This window comes from Artemia sp. Qi Xiang Cuo, chromosome 6 (genome assembly GCF_049724085.1).
Source record: "Artemia sp. Qi Xiang Cuo chromosome 6, ASM4972408v1, whole genome shotgun sequence".
In the NCBI taxonomy this organism is placed as follows: domain Eukaryota; kingdom Metazoa; phylum Arthropoda; class Branchiopoda; order Anostraca; family Artemiidae; genus Artemia; species Artemia sp. Qi Xiang Cuo.
The window spans coordinates 81,231,978-81,256,615 of NC_142799.1; the positions used below are offsets into that span (position 1 = coordinate 81,231,978).

Below are 24,638 nucleotides of genomic sequence, written 5' to 3' on the forward strand. Positions count from 1 at the left end.
AACCTAGATCAGAAAAGCCTGAAAGAGCAAACTACTCATCCTAAACTATTTGTTTCATAAAACAGTCAAATAATAAATAATATTAAACCATAGCTCAGAAAAGCCTGAAAGAGCAAACTACACATCCCAAATAATAATTTTATGAAAGACCACAACTATGAAATGCTATTAAACCCATCTCAGAAAAGTCATAAAGATCAATCCACCCATCCCAAATCATAGGTTTCAGGCAACACACACCAACGAAAGACTAAGAAATCTAGCTCAGAAAAGTTCGAAATATTAGTGTACACATCCCAAATCATAAGTTTCAGACAATACTAAACAACGAAAGAAAGCCAAAATGGTAAACAATGACACTGAAAAATCAGGTCTTTGGGGCGTCGGGGGCCCTTTGGGGGGGGCCGGGAGGAGGGTGCCCTTCTGTGTCTCAATGCACAAAAAATATTAAAAAAATGGGGAGGTGGAGGAGGGGAGGGGGAGGGGTGGGGAGGAGGGGAGGAGGGGAGGAGGGATTGGGGGAGGGGATTGGGAGGAGGGGGAGGGGGAGGGGAGGTGAGGAGGGGGAGGAGATGGAGGGAGAGGGAGGGGAGGGGGCTCTTTGGGAGCCTGGGGGACCTTTGGGGACCGGTGGAGGGCCTTTGGGGGTCCTGGGGGCCAGTTGGGAGCCTGGGGGACATTTGGGGACCGGGTGAAGGCCTTTGGGACACCGGTGGTCTTTTGGGAGCTTGATGTGCCTTTGGGGGCCCGGGGAGGGACTTTGGGGGTTTGCGGGGCCGGGTGGGAGTCCTGGGAACCTTTGGGGACGGGGGGGTTCCTTCTGGTTTGGGGTATGGGGATTGGAACCCTATGGATTGGTGGATGGAGATTGGGGCCCTTTGGAGTTGTGGTCGGGGACCTCACAACACTTTTCAATGGAAATTGTGTATTATAATGACCACACACAAAACCTCTTCTAAAATCATCTTTTAAATCGTCTTTTAAATCATCGTCTCTAATGGTTTCACCAAAATAATTCCATAAGCTGTCTAACACCGTTTCGCCCAAATAATCCCCTAAAAGTAATTTATGTGTGTTCCTTTTGTTTTTTGGCATCTCTGTGCTTTCACATTTCAAATTTCTAGGAAACCCTTTCCTACGTTAATCTCTTCATCTCATAAATGTTCCTAGCTAAACTATTATGGTTTCGTTATAATATCAATTTTTCTCTCCGACTAAAAGCTCCGTGAAGCCGTATTTAAAAATAGAATTTCTATTTCTTTAGACCCCCGCATAATTCCAAGATAAGAAGTGATGTCATTTATAATTCCTGACACTAAAGATTGATGAAGCACTATGTAAAAATAGAATATTAATTTTTCTCTCTGACCTAAAGAACGTTTATCCCTCAGGCCTAAGATTAAAGAAGCCTTAATGTTTCTTAATTCTCCCCTTCGTGAATCAATAATTCCCCCTATAGATTACGTAAATCAAGTTCTCAGATTAGGCTAGCCAAACAATGGAGCCATGTTTGTTTCTTAATTCCCCCCTTCGTGAATCAATAATTCCCCCATCGATTATGTAAATCACCCCCAGTGTCATTACACCTGGCCAAACAACAGCAAATAAATCGACCTTGAAGGAAGAAAACCATAAACCACGTGGTACTCGTGGGAGTTTTAAAAAAAAGTGTCCGGATCGGGATTCGAAGGGGTATTGTACTCGTGGGAGTATAAGATAGCCTTCTACTCATAATTTTGTTCATCTGTTGTCAAGCAGTATTTTCGCAAAGAAGTACGCCCCCGAGTTTATCATCAGCTAAGTAGCTATAAACATAACTGCCGAAGTTGAGTTTAACCCCCACCCTTCATATATAATACAACTATAAAACTGTTTGGAAAACACTGCTCTAATTTGCATGAGAAAAAAACTATATACATGGAAGTATAGTAAAGATAGCAAACCAAGTTATAGGGGACATGCGTAGCCTAGTCAGTGCTAACTGTCAATTTTCAAATGAAAAGCTATTGATTATACATTATCGGAATGCATCAGTAAAAATCAAGTTAAGTTTTTTTTTTATTTATCTTATTTATACTAGAAAAAGACAAAAACAAAATTAAAAGTAATAACGCAGAATTCTCTGGAAAAATTACAAATTGAATATTTTTCTAAAATAAAAATTATTCCAAAAATGCAAAGGGCAACTTAACGCAAATTTCAAGTAAGAAAAACCTTTGCGAACATTTAACTGTTCAGTCTTCGATAGAGAGTCAAACAGAGGAGAGAGGTAAAAAGCTTGGGGTAAAGCTATGACACTAAAAACCGTTTGGAATGAGCAACTGAATCCACACTATATAAACACAGGATCTCCTAAGGCCCTAGAATCCAGGTGCATCTATGAACAAATTTAAAAATCTTACTTAGGCCTTCCTCCGTCGGAAGGGCTGTTTTTCAACCAAGTATCATAAATAGTTGTCCGTCCTTCTGTAACTTCATTTGGATTAGGATTAGGTATTTTCTTGGTCGCTTCAATTACAGTTTTGTAGAGCATAGGCACAGATTTAGCATACAGGGTGTAGTTACCTGCAATAAGAAAAGTAATCATTTATAATAAATTTTGTTAATAATAAATATTATTTTGTTAAAAAATTATAATAATTAATTATAATTTTAATTATTAATTAATTATACTTAATTCTGTCCCTTAGTAGTGAGTCACCTTGATAGAAATTAAAAATATTTCCAGGCATTTTATGTGAAACATAAGCATAGCCTGAAATTTTTGGAAAGTTTAGATTCACGTTAGTACTCAGGAGGCCTCCAGAAGTTTCATCGTTTTCCATATTTTACCTTCTATTCCTCTTTTGATAAGCACCCCATATCTCTTCCTTCGAAAAAGACGGTCAGGAAGATGACTGGTGATATCCCCTGCTCTATTTCCACAAATTTTTTAACTTCCTGGGAGGGTGTAAAGAAGGAGGCTTTGAATATATTGGGACGGAGAAGGAGCGTGCGTAGCTTTGTTGGTCTCAGGTGGCTTGGTGCTTCGATGAGTTGTTTGTAGTAGTAGTAGTAGTAGTAGTAGTAGTAGTAGTAGCAGTAGTAGTATTTTATCCTCCTTAAAAACTATTCTATGTTATTTTTATATTGAAATATCTCACCCGTGACTTAAAAGACAACAGCTATTTGTGTCTTAGCTCTGGATCATGCTTATGGTAATATCTTCTTACACCCCAATTTGTAATTGATTTAATCAGGGTTATGACCTGGATCTAGCTTTATAGGTTTTCTGTTTAAGCTTCTACAAGACATCTTGAAGCCAACAGCTAGAAAGATGCATACTTCAAATTCAGTTTCAATGGATTGTATTGACTGTTTTAGACTGATACCCAAACCACACTTTAGTCATGTCTATCGATAAAAACAAAATAAAAGACGGTAGTTTCATTTTATTTTATCATCAGACCTGTGCTGCGTAAGCGAAAAACTGAGCCCGCAATTTGATTTCAATCTATTTCTTGCTAATACAATGGTTGTATCTTTTGCTACGTTCGTCTTGAACGATAAGAAAGCTGATGTCCAAAGCTCAATCTTTTCTACTTTCAAAAACTTATACCTAAAGTCTTAGTTATGATTGGTCAATCACAAGTTTAACATTTTTTAACTTGACAAGTTATGAACGAGATATGAGTGGTGTTGTTCTCGTGTGTAATATTGATCTAATCGACAAGTGTGACCCATGATGTGGCCTAGACAAAACAGCAAATCGTCAATGTGGCAATGTGACGTCAATGCGGCGGAAATAAACTAATTTGCCTCCATATGAAATTCTGATCCCTCTGTTTGTGCTGTTATGTTTTTAGGATTAAACCATTCATTCACTAGCTCAAAATTCAAATATATCAACTATGAGTGTTGAAGATTTCTAGCAAATGATACTGTTTGTTATCTCTTGATCAATCCTTTACATTTCTGAAGCATTTGGATTCGTCGTTATTCAAATATTGACCAGTACCTTATTTTCCGCTCTTCGCTTCTGACATGCAAATAATTTTCTGTCCACTCTGTCAAATCTCTTAGGTGGTGGGTGTTACTAACAATTTACAATCTTATCATTGGTAAAAATGAACACAATGCCTTATGTAAATTATTTTCAGCCTTTAGTGATTATTCACTTTTCTAACTTTCTAGTGTTTAACCTCTGTTAAAAGAAATGTATTCTTTCATTGTGTAGTCACTATTTCTGTTTTTGTAAATTCCTTTCTGCTTTCTCACCTAAATTTGCTGCAGCTGCAAAATGGTGGAAAAAATTAGGATGAATGGTAATTTTAGTTTAGTTTTCGAGATAAACATAAATTTTTTCTAATATCAGCAACAATAAACTGCCTCACTGCTTCATTGCTACCATAAACTGCACCGTTCAACTGCACCACTGTTCTGAAAGTATTTGTTCTTGCAATATTTCTATTTCTTTTCTGTAATTGCTTCACTCTGATATTTGTTTTTTTTTACTACTGGGTTAAAAGATGAAAAAAAAAAATCTAAATAGTAGAACAAAAATAGACAATAGACACACCTTCAAATATTCTCAGCTCAAAATATATTCAAAATTTTGTTTTATTACTTTATATAAAGCCTGGTTTCGGATACAATTTGCGGACATATATGGTTTTAACGAACGTTGAATATTCAAATGTAACAAAAACGATCTAATATGACACTTGGAATCTCACAAAACGACATAAACAGAACTTTTGAGACAAGCATCAAAAGAAAATTCAGCGTATATGCTATTTGGGTAAATATAACATTGTAACTTCTTATTTATTGTATTCTTCACTTGAAGCAACCGTGACAGTAGAGTGATAAAGGGGTGGCACTTGCATTTTCCCTATCGTCCGATTTATCGGCCTTAATTCAATATCTTATCTTTCCTGACAGATGTTTCTATCCTTTTCCTGGCCATAGTTCAACAGGGGATTCCCCCACTTTTTAGTCTAGTCAAGAACTTCAACACTGTGTGCAATACTTCGTGCGGTAGACGGGACTGAGCCAGTAAATTATATCAAGATTGACATTCTGATGTTTATGTAGTATAATTAAAATCTAAAAGACTTCAGATCGTTGGGACACTATTCCCTGTACGGTGTTGCATTGAGCAAGTACCTTGTACAGTTTTTGTTGTGAGCCAATTAACCTGTACCGTCGTTGTTTAGATTTAATTAAAAGTGATCAATAATTAATATATGTCTTCTCGTATAGCTCAGAAGGAACGTCTCCTTATACTTAAACCCGACTACTCATAGTTAAGACACTACCCATAGTTATTAGCCACCCTATCGACTCGACCCAACTACCCCCTTACCCCATCTAGGGAGGTAACTGTTCTGTACTTCATTACATCGGAATGGGTCCAACATACTTACCTCACCACACCTAGTAGTCATAGCCTTTCCACTTTACTACATCTGGTGGCAAAAACCTGTTCACTTCACCGCACAAACTTAAATTAGCCCCCTACCCCTCTTTCTCGTTCTTTTTAACCTCTAATGCGATCTTTATCTTTTCTTGCAGTTCAAGTTAATAATTACAGCTTAGGTCAAGAGATTACTTTTTTTAAATTCCCTAAAAATGTGAAAGCTCACTATGCTGTATAAAAAATTATAGATAATTTGTAAAAATCTTGAAATATTCACTAAAACGTGCTCCCTGCCTTTTTTACTTGTAAAAATTCCCAAAACACGCGAGTTCAGTAAGCTATATACGAAATGATAGGGAGCTTAGAAATACCTTGGAAAATCCATTAGACTTACATTTCTTTCTAATTGGGATATAAACTACTTTTTTTAAATCCCTGAGAACACGTAAATTGAATACGTTATATACAAAATTATGGAAGAATTAATAAAATCTTGAAAGAAATCATTAAATAATTCCATTTCTTTCTACTGTGGGAGCTTGGAGGCTGCTTCTTAAAGGTTTCCAGAAAGCACTAGAGCCAGTCGAAAGGTATTTAAGGAAGTCAGAAAGACAACCAAAGGAAGTCAGGAGAGACAACAAGAGGCCGGGGGAGACCAAAAGTTGGAAAACGGACTATGAAAGTCAGAATAGGCTAAGGAAAATTGAGGAAACCCAGAATGTTCAAAAATTACTAGAACCAGTCGGAAGGCTGGAAAAGAAGTCTGACGACTGTCAAGGAAGCCGGATGGACTAAAGGAGGCTAGAAGAGACCAAGAACGTTAGAGACTGCTTGAAAATGTAGAATAGCCCAAATGAAGTTGTAATGAACTTTAAAATTAGGAAGGACTAAGAAAAAGTCCGAAGGTAGTAAAGGAAGTCAGAAGGCATTAAAGGAACTTGGAACTCAGTAAAGGAAATCAGATGGGACCAAAGGAGGCTGGAGGAGACAAAAACATCAGAAAAAACTTAAGCAAGTCAGAAGACCCTTAAAGAAGTAGGAAAGATCTACAGGGTGTGGGAGAACCAAGAACGTCGGAAAAGAATTAAGAAAGTAGGAATAGCTTAAGCGAAGCTGGAAGAAACCAAACAAAAGTTAGAAGGGGCTAGACCAACTCACAAGATGGTTAAGGAATCGGAAAAAAACTATGGTTAAGTAATAGGAAGAGACTAAAGGAGACTGTGGGAGACCAAGAATATCAAAAAGTATTATGAAATTGGGCAAATCCTAGGAAAATAGAAGGAGACTAACAACGTCGGAAAAACACCAAGACAAGTCGAAAGGCTGTAAGGGAAGTTGGAAGGCAGTAAAGAAAGTCAGACGGAGCTAAAGGAAATTGGAGGAGACTGAAAACCTTGGGAAAGACCAATGAATGTCAGAATAGCTTAATTAAAGTTCTAAGGAAATGAAAAGAAAAGGTTGGAAAGGAGTGGAGCAATTTACTAGGTAGTAAAAGAAGTTGGAAAAGGATCAACTTCATTTTTGTCTGATCGGTACTAAAGTACCGATTTGCCATTTAAACAGTGTGCATCTAAGGTTTCTAGGAAACCAGTTTTCGCTTGCAAGGATTAAGGATTGACGTGTAGCTGAATTAATTGAGAAACAGACGAATGCCAGCACGTCTATAAATAAGAAAGGTAGTAGCAAGGTAACATTTTTTCCAATTTCCTAAGATGCCCGGAGGACTTGAAATTAGAGGACTGGCATTAGCAAAATTCCAAGGTTATCTGAAACGGCCCGTTCGAATCGTGGACATAGTTCAAAAGAATTACGGAACACACTTCGTCGCTTTCTGTTACGGCATGCACAAAGTTATAACGGTTCAACTATCTCAGCTCGAATCCTTCCAAGAAAACTTCGGCGAAGCTGTTAAGGAAAAAACCAAAGAGCTAGCAAATACATTCAGTGAATTTGCTACTTTTCCAGATATCTACTTAGAAAAGTTAAACTTTTACGGGCTTCTCTTGCCTCCATCGTGGATAGCGCACAAAAAGAACTAGAACATCTCCGAAGTGGTTTGCGCAATGAAATTGAACAAAAAGTCCGTGATAACTTGAGCACGAATCCTTCGGGGCTCAACTCTGCTGCTGCAGAAGATATAGTTCCCAAAATTCACGATGCGATCCTGCTTGAATACTCGGCTAAGTTCAGCTCTTTTGAAAAAAATGTTATCTGGGCTCAAAAACCAAATTGGATCCCTGGAAGATAGAGGTGAAGTGAACGAATTGAAAATTGATGATATGGATCAAAAAACGAGATTGGATACTCTTATTTTCAGTGGTTTAACACAAACTCAAGGAGTTAGTGTTGAGACGGCAGTAAAAGAAATTATTGGAGACAAAATGGGACTACCGGATATTGCATATTCGCACATACAAAAACATTCGTCGGTTCCAATCTTCATCCAGTCCAGACAGTTCTAACGTATCTCCCGTTAGCGTTGTATTTCGTAACCAGGAGTTGCAAAATCCGTTTTTCTAGCTAAATTGAACCTAGAGAAAACAGGTATATTTACGTCGGAGTATTTAACTAGAAAGAGGAAACAGTTGCTTGACTTGGCTCGCAATAAACTCGGTTCAAAGAACACATGGTCCATAGAAGGAACGATTTTTGTTAAGCAGGGTCCAAACACAAGAAAAATCCGAAGTACTAATGATATTATCAGTTAAGGACCCTCAGCTTAGTGTTTGCATTTATTCAAGCTATTTTGTTTAGGTTTTTCATTTTCTTTCTTCTCTTCTTTATATCCTTTTCGGCCTTCACGTAAACTTCTCTTATTGTTTTTGTTTCCCTCTTTATATTTGTTTTCCTTACTCCTTACTGTGTACGGTAAGTTCATGTTAGGGTCTCATGATCGTTTAAAAAATTACGAAGAAAACAAGATAGTTCAGGAGGATGTGTTCACAGACATTTAATTTGATGGATCAGAATGGAAAGATGGACTAGCAAAATCCACAAACGATAGTGCATACGTTGAACTTGGGAGTCTTTCTCAATTGGATTCTAGTAAAGGTAATTCTTTACTTTTTGGGAACTGTCAAAGGTTTCGATCAGCCAAATTTTCACTCCTGTCGGCAATGAACTGTCTTAAGTCCCAACCTCCGCTTGTAGGCCTATGTGAAACTTTTTTAAATGATGTGAAAGTGAATATAATGGATTTTTCTGTTCCTGGGTATAAAGCTGACTATAAAGGTCGTTCTCTTATGGAGAGAGGAGGACTAGCAGCTTTGATTAGAAGTGAAGTGAATTATAATGCAACAGATGACCTTTCGCTCTGGCTTGAAGGTAAAGTTGAAACTCTGTTTATTGAAACAAGGTAATAAAGCTCGGAAAATTTGGTAATGGGAATCATAGGCAGCGCGCTAGCACTGCCTAAGTAAAGAATGATGAGGGCACAATGTGTTTTTTTTTTGGTTTTTCTCCATACCCGGGCACTTCGTATCGAAGAAGTTGTCGTAGAAACTAGAAAAAGGGCTCATTCGATTGGAAACTAGAGTGGCTAGTGCCCTTTTTAATATTCAAAAGTGATTGGAAGGCGACTAACACCCCTCTCACGCCCACTATTTCCCCAAACAAATCCACTCAAAATTTTGAGATAGCCATGTTGTTCAACGTAGTTTAAAGTTCTGGAAATTCGGTCTTAGAGGATGACAACCACCCTAACAGACCTTAGGGTAAGGATTGTAATTTATGCCCTGGTGACGTATAAGGTGTTTAAAGATACCTTTGTCGTTTCCAAAAGGGCTCATTCAATTGGAAATCGAAAGGCCTAGTGCCCTTTTTAATAGTCGAAAGTGATTGGAAGGCTTGACATTATCAAACAGTTCGTGGTAACGAACTGTAAGTAAGGAGCAGCCCGGCTCAATGGTAACCGAAACTCTAGAAAACGGTATTTTGATACAAATAGATACACCAAAAGAATCGGATTTTAATGTTGATTTCAAATATATAAGTTTCATCAAGTTTAATCCTACCCATGAAAAGTTACGTGCCTGAGAAAATTTGGCTGATTTTCGAAAAAAAGGGGGAAAGACCCCCTAAAATTTATAGAATCTTAATGAAAATCACACCGTCATATTCCGCATATCATAGAACCCTACTGTAGAGGTTTCAAGCTCCTATCTACAAAAATGTGGAATTTTGTATTTTTTGCCAGAAGAAAGATCACGGGTGCGTGTTTATTTATTTATTTTTTTTTCAGGTGTGATCGTATCGACCCAGTGGTCCTAGAATATCGTGGGAGGGCTCATTGGAATGGAAATTAAAATTTCTAGTGACCTTTTTAAGTGGCCAAAAAAAAATGGAGGGCAACTAGGCCCCCTCCGACGCTCATTTTTTGCCGAAGTCACCTGATCAAAATTTTGAGATAGCCATTTTGTTCAGCATTTTCGAAAATATTATAAGTATGTCTTTTAGGATGACTTAATCCCCCGAAGTTCCCGGGAGGAGGGCTGAAGGTTATGAAGTTTACCCAATGTTAACACATAGTATTGGTTATTGGGAAGTATACAGTACAGACGTTTTCAGGGGAGATTTTTCCCGGTAGTGGGGGTGGGGTCGGGGGTTATGTTGGAGGATCTTTCCATGAAATAAGTTTTCATGGGGGAAGGGACATTGCTATGAAGGGGACGCCGGATTTCCCAGCATTATTTAAAAAAAGATCAGAAATTAAATATAAAAAAACAAGTTTTTCAACTGAAACAGCAGCAACATCAAAACTTCAAACAAACAGAAAATATTACATATATGATTGGGTGCACCCCCTAGTCAATACCTCGCTCTTTAAGCCAAAGATTTTTTAGTACTTTCATAAGAGCTATTTATTCTAATTAACGGCCTTTGTGATTAAGCGGTCATTTTTAAAGAATTGAAACAAAATTTGAACTTTCGCTTAAAGAGGAAGATATTGACTAGGGGGCGAACCCCCTAATATATGCATTAAAAATATACGAATATAGAAGTTCGTTACGTAAGTTAATTCGTAAGTTAGGTATATTCATTACTAATAAAAACGTTCGTAAATAAAATTAAACAAGTTTCGAGAAAGCCATTTAACCAAATAAAAGTAAATTAATATGAACATTTTGTTTAAATTATTCATGTACTGTCAGCCAAGATCAAAACCTGCATTAATTCAAAAACGTTCTAAAATTAAATAAAAAAAACAAGCTTTCTAAAACTGAAAGTAAGGAGAAACATTAAAACTTAAAAGGAACAGAAATTATTCCGTATATGAAAGGGGCTGTCCCCTCCTCAACGCCTCGCTCTTTACGCTAAAGTTTGACTTTCTCACAACTCTATTTTTTTTTAAACAATAAGAAACTTTTGTTGTATATTGTATATTTTTTTGTTGTTGTTGTTGTTTAGACTAGGGAAAGTTTAGACTTTTTAGACTTTTTTTGTTTAGACTTTTCGCTCATTCGATCGAAAATAGAAAGGGCTGATGCCCTTTTTAATATTCGAAAGTGATTGGAGGAAAACTAATCCCCCTCCCAAGTCTACCCTCCCATTTGACTTTCTGTTTAAAAACTAAATGTTGCCATAAGATTAAATCAAAATGTACTGTGTTAATGCTAATTCCCAATAAGACATCTCAGCAGTATCCCAAGAACGACTGATGGTTTTATGTTCAAACTTTTGGGGCTGCTTCTGCTCTTAAGATTTAACCAAATCAAAATAGCGTTAGTGTATCCAAGCTATTAAAGAAAGTAAACAGATTTTTTTGCGAATGGAATCAAGTTTTCCATTTCAGGTCAACTAGACGAGGTATGAAACTAAATTAAACACTTCTATTTGTGTCCAGATTTTTAAGATGGTGTAGGTTGTTAAAAATTGCTGAAAAGTTTTCTCCAGCATACAAAGAGCAGGCCAAACTATAAATCTTTAAAAAAACGAAAAGATTTAAAGTATTATTTTCTTTTTCTCTGAAAAGACTATGCCAATATAAAACGAACAGAAATTAATTAAAAAAACTTTTTCCACAAAATAAATTTTTCAGAGAAAAGTAAAGAACCCCATTAAACAAAAAGAAGCAAAAATAAAATCAAATAACCTACCAAGCGTGAAACTACCACAAATCAGCATCGATAAATAAATGAAACCCAAAACGAACAGAAATTTAGATAAATAACCGAGTCAAACTCAAAACGAGTCGAAATTAACATAAGTTGGGCCTAAAACCCCTATGCCTTCCCAAGGCCAGAACATAACTTGCACTTTACCGAAAAAAATACAAATGAATGTGCATTGTCAGTTTAATATACATATATCGATATTTAGTAATCAAAATCTTAATATTATTTGATTTATTAAAGTTATAAAAGTAAAACAATTTATATTTTTTTCAGTAAAGTGCAAATTATGTTCTGGCCTTGGGAAGGTATAGGGGTTTTGAGCCCAACTTATGTTAATTTCTGCCTGTTTTGAGTTTGACTCGGTTATTTATTGTAATTTCTGTTCGAGTTGGGTTTCATTTATTTATCGATGCTGATTTGTTGTAGTTTCACGCCTGGTAGATTATTTGATTTTATTTTTGCTCATTTTTGTTTAATGGAGTTCTTTACTTTTCTTTGAAAAACTTATTTTATGGAAAAAGTTCTTTGAATTAATAGTATATAAAGTACCATCATTTTCAGATAATGATTTCACAGAAGTTTTTGAAAGTGTTTTGTCTTAAGTTACAAGAGAAAATAAAAAAGACATAATGAAAATAAAAAGACAAACATAAGACATAACATAGAAAATAAGACATAATAAAATAGAAAATAAGACATAACATAAGAAAATAAAAAGACAAGAGAAAATAAAAAGATATAATGGGTGATTTTAAAATTGATCTGTTGAATTCAGATGGCCGTGTTTATTTCCTTAACATAATGTTGTCGTGTTATTTATACCCTTTAGTATCAATTCCAACGAGAGTAAAGCTGTCTTTGGCAACTCTAATAGATAATATTTTTGTTGATGGCCAATTATTAAAGGATTGTTGGGCTGACATTCTTATTAATGATGGATTGGCAAACTTGACATTTTAAATATCAGGCCACTAAAAAATAAGCTTAAATGTCGAAAATTAGGAAAAAATTCAGTTTAAGAAAACTAGCTGAAAATTTAGACCGGGTTGATTTTTCGGTAGTTTTTAAAAGTAATTGTGCAAATGAGGCTTAAAATTTTTTTCTGGATGCATTTCTTACGGAGTTTGATAAGTGTTGTACAATTAAATAGGTCAGTAAGAAAAAAAACATTCCAAGGAAGGAATGGATGACGACTGGTATCCTTGCTTCTGCAAAAATGAAGAATAATTAGTATAAACATTATATAAAAGACCCCATGGATCAGAAACTCCAGATTTTTAAAGAATACCGAAATCGACTGAATAAAATAAAACGGTATTCTGAAAAATCATATTATGAAAAGGAACTAGATCAAATTAAAGGAAATATGAAGAAGAGCTGGACAAAAATTAATGAAGTACTGGGCCACAAAAAAGAAAATGAGCGAACAAAAAAGATGACTTGATGATTAAAATTGTTAATGATCCAAAACAAATTGCGGAAAATTTGTGCAAGGATTTTTCAGAGGAAGGTTCAAAACTGTGCCATGAAGCTGCTAAAAGATCATTAAGCTCCTCTGTCCCAAAACTCCCACCTCGAAATGTAACTTCTGAATTCCTGTCTACGGAATGTGATGAAAATGAAATAAATGAAATAATTACGAAAATGGAATCACAATTTTTGTGGAATTGATGATGTGTCGTTAAAAAAAGATAAAGCAACTAAAAAGATAGTCATTCCTATTTTAGCTTATTTAATAAATTTGTCACTTGATAAGGGAACTTTCCCTGAAAGGCTTAAAGTGGCAAGTGTATTACCTCTTCATTAAGGAAAGTCAAAAAATGACCCGAGCAATTACAGGCCCATATCCATTCTGCCTTTTTTCCCCCAAGATTTATGAGAAAGTGGTTCATAAGATAATATACAATTACCTCCAGGAGCAGGATATATTTTGTAAAACGTAGTTTGGTTTTCGGAATGGACTTTCAACGGATCTTGCCATTTTAAAATTGGTTGATTGGGTGAACGATACATTTGATAAAAGCCTAAGACCGGCAGCATTATTGTTAGACATTAAAAAAGCATTTGATACTATTGATCATGACAAATTACTTAAGATTCTCAAATCAATAGGGACACATAACGTACCTTTAAATGGTTTCATTCGTATTTTAGTAATAGAGCTTAAGTTCTGCATAATGTAAACCTAACATCCGAGTTCCATTTTATACTCTGTGGAGTGCCACAAGGGTCAATACTGGGACCCTCCCCCCCTTTTTCTTATTTATGTTGACCAAGCAAAATAATTTGTTTAAAGGCAATATAATACTTTTTGTAGGCGATACACTTCTTTTTGTTGCATGTGAAAATCTACCTTCTTTGTTTACGAAAGTGGAAACAGCTCTCACCGAATTTGTTTTATGGGCTGATTTGAACTATTTAACACTGAATTAGAGTAAGACAAATTATGTATTATTTTCTAGAATATCGTCAATTCAAACAGATCTCAAATTAAAAGTAGCTAATAATATTATAAATAGAGTAAAAACCAGTAGATATCTTGGATTTGTAGTTGATGAGAATCTTTCGTGGAAAGAACATGCAAAATTAGTAGGCAATAAATTTTCCAGGTCCCTTGGGGTCATCTGCCGTCTTAAATTTCGCTTGTACGGCTGCTCCGTATGAGCACGTAACTTCATTTCTTGTTATAAAAGAGTTCAAATCATCTAAAATAAGGTAGTTCAAATTATATCACCGGTTCAACATACAGATGACATCAGCCTCCATTTCAAATTTACCAAAATATTTGATGTGTCTAAGACTCGAGATTTCCAAATCGCAAATTTTCGTTTCAAGCATTTCATTGACCTCCTTCCATCTTCCTTTCAAGATCTGTTTACATTAAATTAAGATTGGTACACATACGACACACGACATTCTTATGACATAGTCCAAGAAGCGCCTTCTACGAAAAGAGCTTCTTTATTAATTAGATTTTTTGCACGGACTATTTGGAATTCACTCCCCTTAGACAACGGAATTCAAACAATCTTATTTCCTTTAAGCGAGCATCGAAGGTTCATTACAGAAAAAGTGTTTAGTGCTGTCCTCCTCCAGGTTTGTTTTTTCTCCACATTTTTATTTTATCTTTTTTTTGTTCCCTATTGCTTTCTCTCTCTTCTTCTTTTTTTACCTTTAAAGTTGAAACCATAGGTTGATTTATTTACGGGTTTACTTTTCTCCTTTTTTTCTTTTTGATACGTTCAGTTAATTTGTTGTTTATGTTTGTTTTATATTAGTATTAGTTAATGTCCTGCCCTAGCCAAGCATATTTTTTTGTGCTTTCCTGGCAGGAATGTTATGTAAGTTATGTATTTTGTTTTCAAATATAAATAAATGAAACTGAACTGTAACTGAAACTAAATGAAACTGAAAGTGAGTTGAAAGGGAATAAAGGAGATCGAGAAAGATCATGAACATCCAAAAATTACTATGAAAGCCGGAATAGCCTAAGACAAGTAAGAGGAGACCAAGAACGTCGGTAGAAATTAAAGGAAGTAGAAAGGCAATAAAGAAAATTAGAAGGCAGTAAAGGAAGTTGGATGGGGCTATAGGAGACTGGTGAAGCCCAAGAGGGTTGGTAAAGGACTATAAAAATTCGAAATAGCCTAACAAACTTGAAAGGAATTAGAAAAAGTTAGAAAGAACTAGAGCAACTTGGAAGATATTAAGGGAGACCAGAATGTATTAAAATTTTTCGGATGGGACTTATTGAGGCTGAAGGAGACAAAGAGCATCGGAGAAGGACTAAGAAAAGTCTGAATAGCTTAAGAGAAGTACAAGGAGACCAAAACATAAGAAAAAGATCAGAGCAGGTCAGACGGTATTAAAGGAACTCAGAAGGGGATAAAAAAAGCTCAAAAACGCAAGAGCAACTTAGAAGGTATCAAGGGAGGTCAGAAGGTAGTAAATTATTTTCGGATGGGACAAAAGGAGGCTGGAGGAAACCAAGAATGTTAGAAAAAGACTAAAATAGGTCGGAATAATCTAGAAAAAACTGGAAGAAACAAAAAAAAATCAGAAAGGACTACATGGAATCAGAAGGCAGTAAAAACGGCGGAAAGGGCTAAAGAAAGCTTAAGAGTTTGAAGGAGACTGTGAACCTCAGAAAAGGCCTAAAATGAGTCTGAGTAGGGTTGAAGAAGCTGGAAGATATCAAGAACATCGGACAAAGACTAAAAAAGTCAAAGTAGCGTAAGAGAAGTTGGAAGGAACTAAATAGTCAAAAAGGACTAGTGAAAGTTGGAAGGCTATAAATGGTAGCCACTAGGGGCTAAAGGAACAGTGGAAATTTAAAGACAAAAATTGAAAGACGAAATTGGATGAAAAAAAATTGCGAAAAATTAGGGACATTTTAAAGATGAAATCGTTGGACAAAAACCTGAAATGGCAAAAATATTGGGACGAAAATTGAGAAAAAACAAAATTAGGTGAACAAAAATTGTAAATAAAAAAAACTCGGGACGAAAATTGAACATTTTATAAAACAGTTTGTGATAACGAACTGTAAGTAAGGAGCGACCCGGCTCTATAGTAACCGAAAGTCTAAAAAACGGATATATTGGAATACCAATAGATATATCACAAGAATCATATTTTTATGCTGATTTCAAATATATAAGTTTCATCAAGTTTAATCTTACCCATCAAAAGTTACGAGCCTGAGAGAATTTGCCTTATTTTCGAAAAAAGGAGCAAACAACCCCTAAAAGTCAAAGAACTTTAATGAAAATCACACCATCAGATTCAGTGTATCAGAGAACCTTACTATAGAAGTTTCAAGCTCCTATCTGCAAAAATGTGGAATTTTGTATTATTTGCCCGAAGAAAGATCATGGATGCGTGTCTATTTATTTAATTTTTTTCCCCCGGGGTGATTGTATCAATCCAGTAGTCCTAGAATATCGTTAGAGGGCTCATTTGAACAGAAATTAAAAATTCTAGTTCCCTTTTTAAGTGACCCAAAAATCCCATGCTCGTTTTTCTCCTGAAGTCACCAAATCAAAATTTTGAGATAGCCATTTGTTAAGCATAGTCGAAAATTTAATAAATATGTCTTTGAGGATAACCTAATGCCCCACAGTTCTCGGTGGAAGGGCTGCAAGTTATGAACTTTGCCCATTGTTTACATATAGTATTGGTTCATGGGAAGCATACAGACGATTTCAGGAGGGATTTTTTTCTGGTGGGGGGGGGGGAGGGTCAGAGGAGGGGGTTAAGGAGAAGGATCTTTCTATGGAGGATGTTTACTTGGGGGAAGGGACATTTCTATGAAGGGAAACCTGGATTTCATGGCATTATTTAAAAACAATCAGAAACTAAATAAAAAAACAAGTTTTTCCAGCTGAAAGTAAGGAGCAACATTAAAACTTAAAACGAACAGAAATTATTACGCATATGAGGGGGTTCGCCCTCTAGTTAATACCTCGCTCTTTACGCTAAAGTTTTTAGTACTTTCAAAAGAGCTATCTATTCTAATTAACCGGCCTTTGTGATTCAGGAGTTTGTGATTCGAACAAAAATTCGAACTTTAGCGTAAAGAGTGAGGTATTGACTAGGGGGGCGAACTCCATAATAAATGTAATAAAAAAATACGAATATAGAAGTTCGTTACGTAAGTTAATTCGTAAGTTATGTCAGAACAAAATTTCGTGAAAGCCATTTAGCCAAAAAAAGTAAAATTAATATGCATATTTTGTTTTAATTATGCATGTACGGTGAACCAAAGAATAAGTTCTGTTCATTTTAAGTTTTAAGTTGTCGCTCCTTACTTTCAGTTAAAAAAACTTGTTTTTTTTATTTAATGAGTCTAAAAACAATGCATTTTAAAACATTGGGACAAAAATTTAAAATAGTGACATCTTACGGACGGAAAATTGAAAAGATAAAATTACGTGAACAAAAGATTGAAACCGGTGAAAACAAATCGACAAATATGAAAGGGATGAGATTATTTTAACAAAAATAGAAAATGGTTAAAACTGTTTGGCAAAAATTGAAAAAAAAAAAAATTAAGTGAACAGAAAGCTGAAAAAGATAGAATTATTTAGGACAATAATCAAATATGGTGAAATTTGCCCAGAGAAATTGAATTTTTCTCCATAGAAATAAGGAAACCTGATACATCGACTACTCTTCTATAGCTGAAAATATTTTTTCAAGTAGCTTGGTTAAAATATATATATTAAAATAGGCTAATTTACGCTGGGTCCAAGTGGCACGACACTCTAATCTTATTGAAATACACTTATTTTAAAGGCTTTTCTATCCAAGTTGCAAAACAATACAGAAAAGGCAACAAAGTTTAAAAGGGCACCTGGTGGAGCGAGCTGGGGCAGCTGGGGGATCCAAAACTAATCAAGTACTATAAGAAAGAAAACGGAAAGCATTAATCTGGAAAAACAGAAACTCGGAGCAAGTCATTCAACAAAATTACTCCCGAGGTAAAGGAACTTCATTGCCCTTGGTTCGAAAGCAGAAAGACTAGGAACATACTTGACATATCTTGGCAGTATTATAAGGACACCATCGGTCACTATATTGAGATCATTTCCAAAATCAGCTGATTCAAGTCTTTGCTTAATTTTCTGGAAATAGCAGCTTGATAAAAACCGATAGAGGGGGTAAGATTCTTAGATTAAGAAATGGGAAACTGAAAATTTAGGAGCTCATAATATTTACCCTGATTTACATCAGGGTGCATTAAATAAAACTTGGTATTATAATTTAATTTCATACTCAGGGATGCTCAATAAACGTCATAAGCACTATATTTTGTAGTGAAACATCATGTCATAAGCTTACGCCATGTGCTCAATTAATTGTATTTTACATTTATGTACATAAATGTACATCATGTACTTCAAGTCAGTCGTAAAGCGTAACGTCACAAGCGGATGCGTCTTGAGGCATAGACAAAAATCACAATTATTAACTTTTAATGCAATGTCGAAATTCATGTAAGCTTCCACTAGCTTCTCTAAAATTCTTCACAAACGTACATCGTATACGTCATGTCACACGTCACATAACCTAACGTCACAAGCAATAATATCTTCGAGCAAAGACAAGAATCGCTGTTATTTGCCTTCTACTGTAATGTTGACAATGATATATGTTACTGCTTGCTTCTTTAAAGTTCTTCATAAATGTACGTCATTTAGCCTACACTTCGTCACATGTCACAAGGCACAATGTCAGAAGCAGTTATTCCTTTTTTTTAAATTAATCCCACATCCTCTCCTCTCAGTGGGACAAATAATTAAAAAAAAAAAACAACTATTTAAACATTTACAAAAACTAAAAGCCATCTACACTTTAAGTTACATAAAAATAGCAGCCGAAGAAGCAGTTACGCCTTAAAACAAAGACTAAAATCACAATTATTTACCTTCAACTGCAATATCAACGTTGATGTATGCTACTGCCTGCTTTTCTAAAATTTTCCTATTTTGTTCAACCCATTCAGTTGACCCAATTAAGCCATATTCTTCCGCTCCCCAACTACAAAACTTCAAAGTTCGCCGTGGTCTCCAGCCTAGAAACAGAATTTAGAGAGTAAAATAAAAAAGAAAAAAAAGTACCACTTTTGTATGCAACTTCATATTTGTATACAACTTAAATTCTTGTATGCGACTTTATATTCAATTTTTTCTCAGATCAATTCAAAAAATTATCCTAGAGAAAACAGAAGGATCATATGGTCAACCCATTCGGCGGTGTCAATTCACCAAAATTTAAAAGGAGGGGGCTAATTAACTTTTGAATATTCATGGGAAAAACAAAAAAGGGGTCAGGATCTCCCTAATCCCCCCCCCAAATTGACGCCACGAAACCAATTGGGTTTGTTTCCTCTCTATAGCATACTTCCTTCCCAAGATTATTATAAGTTAATTTTTTGCCGAAACATGTTATATCTTATTTTCCCAAATATAAAAAGTAAATGAAAGTCGAAGATCTTTACAGTGCTTATTTTATCTTACCTTGAAGCCCAAAATAAATTGATTAGTAACAATCAACACCCTAAAATGTTTTTCAGTTTTTGGCTCTCATGTTTGGTTTGGTTACAGAGTTAACGCTTGCATAGCTATTAGAACAGAGCTTTTAGCTCCAGCTAAGGACGGAGGCTAGTAGTTTCCTTTATAGGAAGAGGGTTGGTACTTTGATAAGGTTTTTGTAAACCAAGTAGAAAGGAAGAAAAAATGTGAAATTTCTATTAAAGTGGCATAATTCATTTGCAATACATGACTTCAGCCATTTGTGAGGATCGAAAGGCCAAGCTGTCTCCCAAGCAAAGCAGATGTTTTACAGGAGATACCACCCTTGAAAAATTCCCTAAAGACACCCATCATGATTAAATATTTACTAAGTTCCATACTTTACAGCTATTCAATTTTAAAGCCGTGTTTTCAGCTTTTGCATCAAATAAACACTTCACTTGTTTCTCAGTCGGGGATGTTACCTTGAGTATCAATGAACCATCAGGGGTTACTGGGCCATAAATGAAATTCAATATAATGTTTTCAGTTGGAAGACAAAATAACGTAAGATGAAGCTCCCTTTAAATCAAGATATGGGATGCAGACTTTATATTGTGGTGACATTCTAGATGCTTTTTACTTTCTAGGAAAGTAGTTGAGTTAGGTAAATAAAGCTTTTAGGAATGTTTCCAAAGCCTAAAATGTGTCGCAGTTAGCTAATTTGAAGTTTCTACCTCCATCCCTTTCCTCTCCAAAGTGAACTGACCTTTCCCAAACTTGCACAAACTTTATATTAAAAATATATAAGAATAACCTTTTTTTACAACAAAAAAAAAGCTTTTTCATGAATCATCTGAACAGGCATTTATATTATTACTTAAAAAAACAAACAATCAAACAATTCGTAGTAACGAACTGTAAGTAAGGAGCGACCCTGCTCAATAGTGACCGAAACCCTAAAAAACGAAATTTTTATACCAATAGATACATCAAAAGAATCATATTTTTATGCTGATTTTACGTCTTTTTTATGTCTTACCCATCAAAAATTATGCGCCAGAGAAAATTTGCCTTATTTTCGAAAAAAGAGGAAACACCACCTAAACATCATAGAACTTTAATCAAAATCCCACAATCAGATTCAGCGTATCAGAGAACCCTAATATAGAAGGTTTTAAGCTCAAAAATGTGGAATTTTTCATTTTTTGCCAGAAGAAAGATCACGGATGCGTGTTTATTTTTTTTTACTTTTTTGTTTTTTCTCCCAGGGGTGATCGTATCTATCCAATGGTCCTAGAATATTGCGGGAGGGCTCATTCGAACGGAAATTTAAAGTTCTAGTGCCATTTTTAAGTTACCAAAAAAATGGAGGCCAACTAGGCCCCCTCCCACCCTCATTTTTTCCCAAAGTCACGCGATCAAAAATTTTGAGATAGCCATTTTGTTCAGCATGGTCGAAAAATAGAATAACTATGTATTTGAGGATAACTTAATACCCCACAGTCCCCGGGAGAAGGTCTGCAAGCTATGAGCTTTCCCCAATGTTTATATATAGTAGGGGTGCTACCATTTCAAACAACCGTCACAAGCAACAAACGTCATAACATCCAACCGTCACAACATCCAAAAAAATTTACAAGTTTATATAATAGTAATAAGTATATAACAGTTTAGAAACAAATTTCGGCTATATATTTGCACATCAGGGGGGTGGGGATAAAGCATAGCATATTTAATACGTAACCTAACCTAGGTATCTTTTCCCCCTAAACCCCAAAAAACTAAAGTTTTATAATTTTCATGTTGTGACGGTTGGTGGTTCAGACGGATTTTTTTTCGATGTTCTGACGGAATTTGTGGATGTTATAACGTTGGATATCCTGACGGTTGGATGTTATGACGTCTTTCCCATATAATATTAGTTATTGGGAAGTATACAGAAGTTTTCAGGGGGATTTTGTCTGTTTTTTTTTTTGGGGGGGGGGGGTCGGGTGTCACGTGGGAGAATCTATCCATGGAGGAAGTTTTCATGGGAGGAAGGGAAATCGCTATGAAGGGGGCACCGGATTTCCCAGCATTATTTTAAAAAAACGATCAGAAACTAAATAAAAAAACAGCAATTTTTTCAACTGAAAGTAAGGAGCAACATCAAAATTTAAAACGAACAGAAATTATTACGTATATGATTGGGTTTGCCCCCTAATCATTAACTCGCTCTTTACGCTAAGGACTTTTTGTACTTTCATCAGAGCTAATTATTCTAATTAACGGTCTTAGTGATTAAGGGGTCATTCTTAAAAAAATCGGAACAAAATTGGAATTTTAGCGTAAAGAGCGAGGTATTGATAAGGGTGCGAACTACCTAATATACGTAATAAAAATATACGAATATAGAAGTTCGTTACGTAAGTTAATTCGTAAGTTAAATCAGAACAAAATTTCAAGAAAGCCATTTAGCCAAAAAAGAAAAATTAATATGCAAATTTCGTTTTAATTATTCATGTACGGTGAGCCAAAATCAAAACTGCCTTAATTCAAAAACGAACAGAAATTAAATAAAAAACAAGTTTTTTTAACTGAAAGTATGGAGCAACATTAAAACTTAAAACGAACAGAAATTATTCCGTATATGAGAGGGGCTGTTCCCTCCTCAACGCCTCGCTCTTTACGCTAAAGTTTGACTCCGTCTCACAACTTTATTTTTTTAAACAATAAACAACTTCCTTAAAGAGCGAGAGGTTGAGAAGACAGTCCCTTTCATTTACGGATTAGTTTCCGTATTCAAAAGTGTAAAAAAGTAAAAATAAGTAACTAAACAGGATATTTTCAAAGTACACAGTTTTACTTAAAAGCCACCTAAAAGCATACTGTAAATTTAGTCTTTTACTTCACTATAAAAATACTTTGCGAGAACTGGACACTGAATTCCATTTAACAGCTTAATCAAATGGATAGTTCAAATATATTCCTCCGGCTAAAGAAATACTAGAAGCTAGATTATCTCGCCATATTGATAGGAAAAACTCTCACGAAAATTTGGCCCTACAAAACTACCTTTTTGAGAGTTTCCAGAACCCCTTTCCAAAAGAAAAGAGATCCAGTGACTTTCCAAACTTTCATAATAATTGTGTGCAATAGCAAAATAGTGAATAACTGTTCCTCCATTTTGTGCGGACTGTGTAACTTAATGTTAAGAGGCAAATGTGACACCATGTGGCAATGTGACCTCTAAAACTAAAGTATTATTCATATAGCTCTTCAGAAGTCCCAAATTAATTAGCTATCTCCTAATTTTCTGCCAAAGTTGGGTCAAAATTAATATCTGTCGGTTAACAAATACCGTAACTAGAAGATCCTTTCGATGTATCATTGTCATCACAATGTCATTTCAATTACTATCGGAGCAAGCCATGTGCATATAGTTTTCTCTTTGTCGCCAGAATTTTTTAGATATTCTGGATTAAATTTACTTAAATTTGTGAAGGCAAACATCAGTTTTCCGAGAGGGAATTTAAACTCTTTGGGGTCCTGCTTAAAAAAAAGAAAAAACAAACAGTTAACTTACTTGCACTTTGGTCACTCGAGCCTTGTCTTAGTACTTACTGTTTGTTATTGTCACATAATTAATGATAGTGAAAACATATGTTTGCTATTATAATCATAACATTCCAGTATTGACTAGCAGAAGCTCTTGACAGTTTCAGAAAATTGCAGCTTACTCTGCTAATTGTAAAAAAAAAACTTGGAAAAACGAAAGTTTTATAGTAATATTCTGTTGAAAGCATTGTTGGAATCTCACGACGGTGTTTGCTTGTTTATTATGATGTTTTTTTTATTTTCGCCGCAATAATTGTTATTACCAGTACCGATTACACAATACTCGTGGTTACTGTAAAGCTTAAAGGTCTAAATGCTGATTTTATATATTGTCTGTTTTTTTTTTTGTGTACACACAGTTATTACAATACACAATTTATTAGAACACAATAGAAAATTGTATGGATTACATCCTGCTATTTACCCCGGGTAATTTATCTGCGTTTTAATTATGAATTTCTGTATTTACTTCACTAGAAAAAATTAGCTTTTTTATTAATTTTTTAACTTTTATTGGGCTTATAATAAAATGTGACAGCTACTTTTCCTTATTGGAAGAAATATAAATTGTACTTGTCTTGAACAATTTTTGGAGAGTTCTGAAATCCAGATATTGGTGATTCTTATTTCTTTTAATAGGGGCTCTGAAATGCAAAAAGGTGGTTTAGTACAAATTTGAGCCATCCTACCCGAGTGTTTAGCACCCGGGTAGGATGTTCATAAAGTTCGAATACTAGTGTCACTGGTTGTTTGGTTTGGAACAGGGGTCATTGGTGTGATTCTGTATGCTTAACCAGGGTCGAACCAGCCTTAAATTGGTACCTGGAGATATTTGGGGAAGCTAAACAGGAAGGGTGTGCGCAAGCAAAAGATGGCTGGCTCCCAACTCACCATTGCACTTCCTGGCTGAAGAGCAATGAAACGGAGATCAGCATCTCCAATAGGAACTGTAAAGCCCAATGCCATACTCTTTACCTTAACCTTTAGCTTCCTTTGAGATGCCACTGAAGAAAAAACAACGGTAGAGTGGACATAAACATGGGTTTTCCTGACTATTGTAATAAAGGGAAGAGACCTCAGGGAATAGCAAAATAGGTATAGGGCAGTCAAAGAAGTGGAATGTGGATTGCAAGATCAGGAAATCCAGACATGGAGTAAAATATCCGAATCAGATTCCCTTGAGGTTTCTTGCACCAGATATGGGGCAAGTAAATTTATTTTAATTCCAGTTTTAAATTTTAATTTAAATTAAGGTTTAAATTTCATATTTCCTATTTTGTCGGATTAATTTAATTTTCAGATATCACTGTTGACCCTACAAAACTGCAACAGTCTGAAACCATTATTAATTTTCTTTTCCTACATCAAATTTACCTAGGCTACGATTCCATCGATCCCTATTTCTACCGACCAAGACATTAAAATCCCCTAAGAAAAATACCATACCACTACCTGGGACCCAGTCTATTTGTTCCTGTAGCTGTAAGTAGAATTCATCTGAGTCACTAC

At 35.3% G+C, this 24,638-nt stretch overlaps 1 protein-coding gene across 1 annotated transcript in view; it reads right to left on the bottom strand.

The window, feature by feature from the left end:
• Window positions 1-2,398: 2,398 nt before the first annotated feature.
• Window positions 2,399-24,638, bottom strand: part of LOC148951655 (glutamate carboxypeptidase 2-like) — a 109,925-nt gene continuing 87,685 nt past the window's right edge. Inside the window, exons 10-11 of the mRNA XM_089091176.1 lie at window positions 18,944-19,090; window positions 2,399-2,565 (exon numbers count right to left, since the gene is read on the bottom strand). Coding sequence (XP_088947302.1) covers window positions 2,399-2,565; window positions 18,944-19,090 — 314 coding nt within the window. The remainder of the gene's footprint in view (window positions 2,566-18,943; window positions 19,091-24,638) is intronic.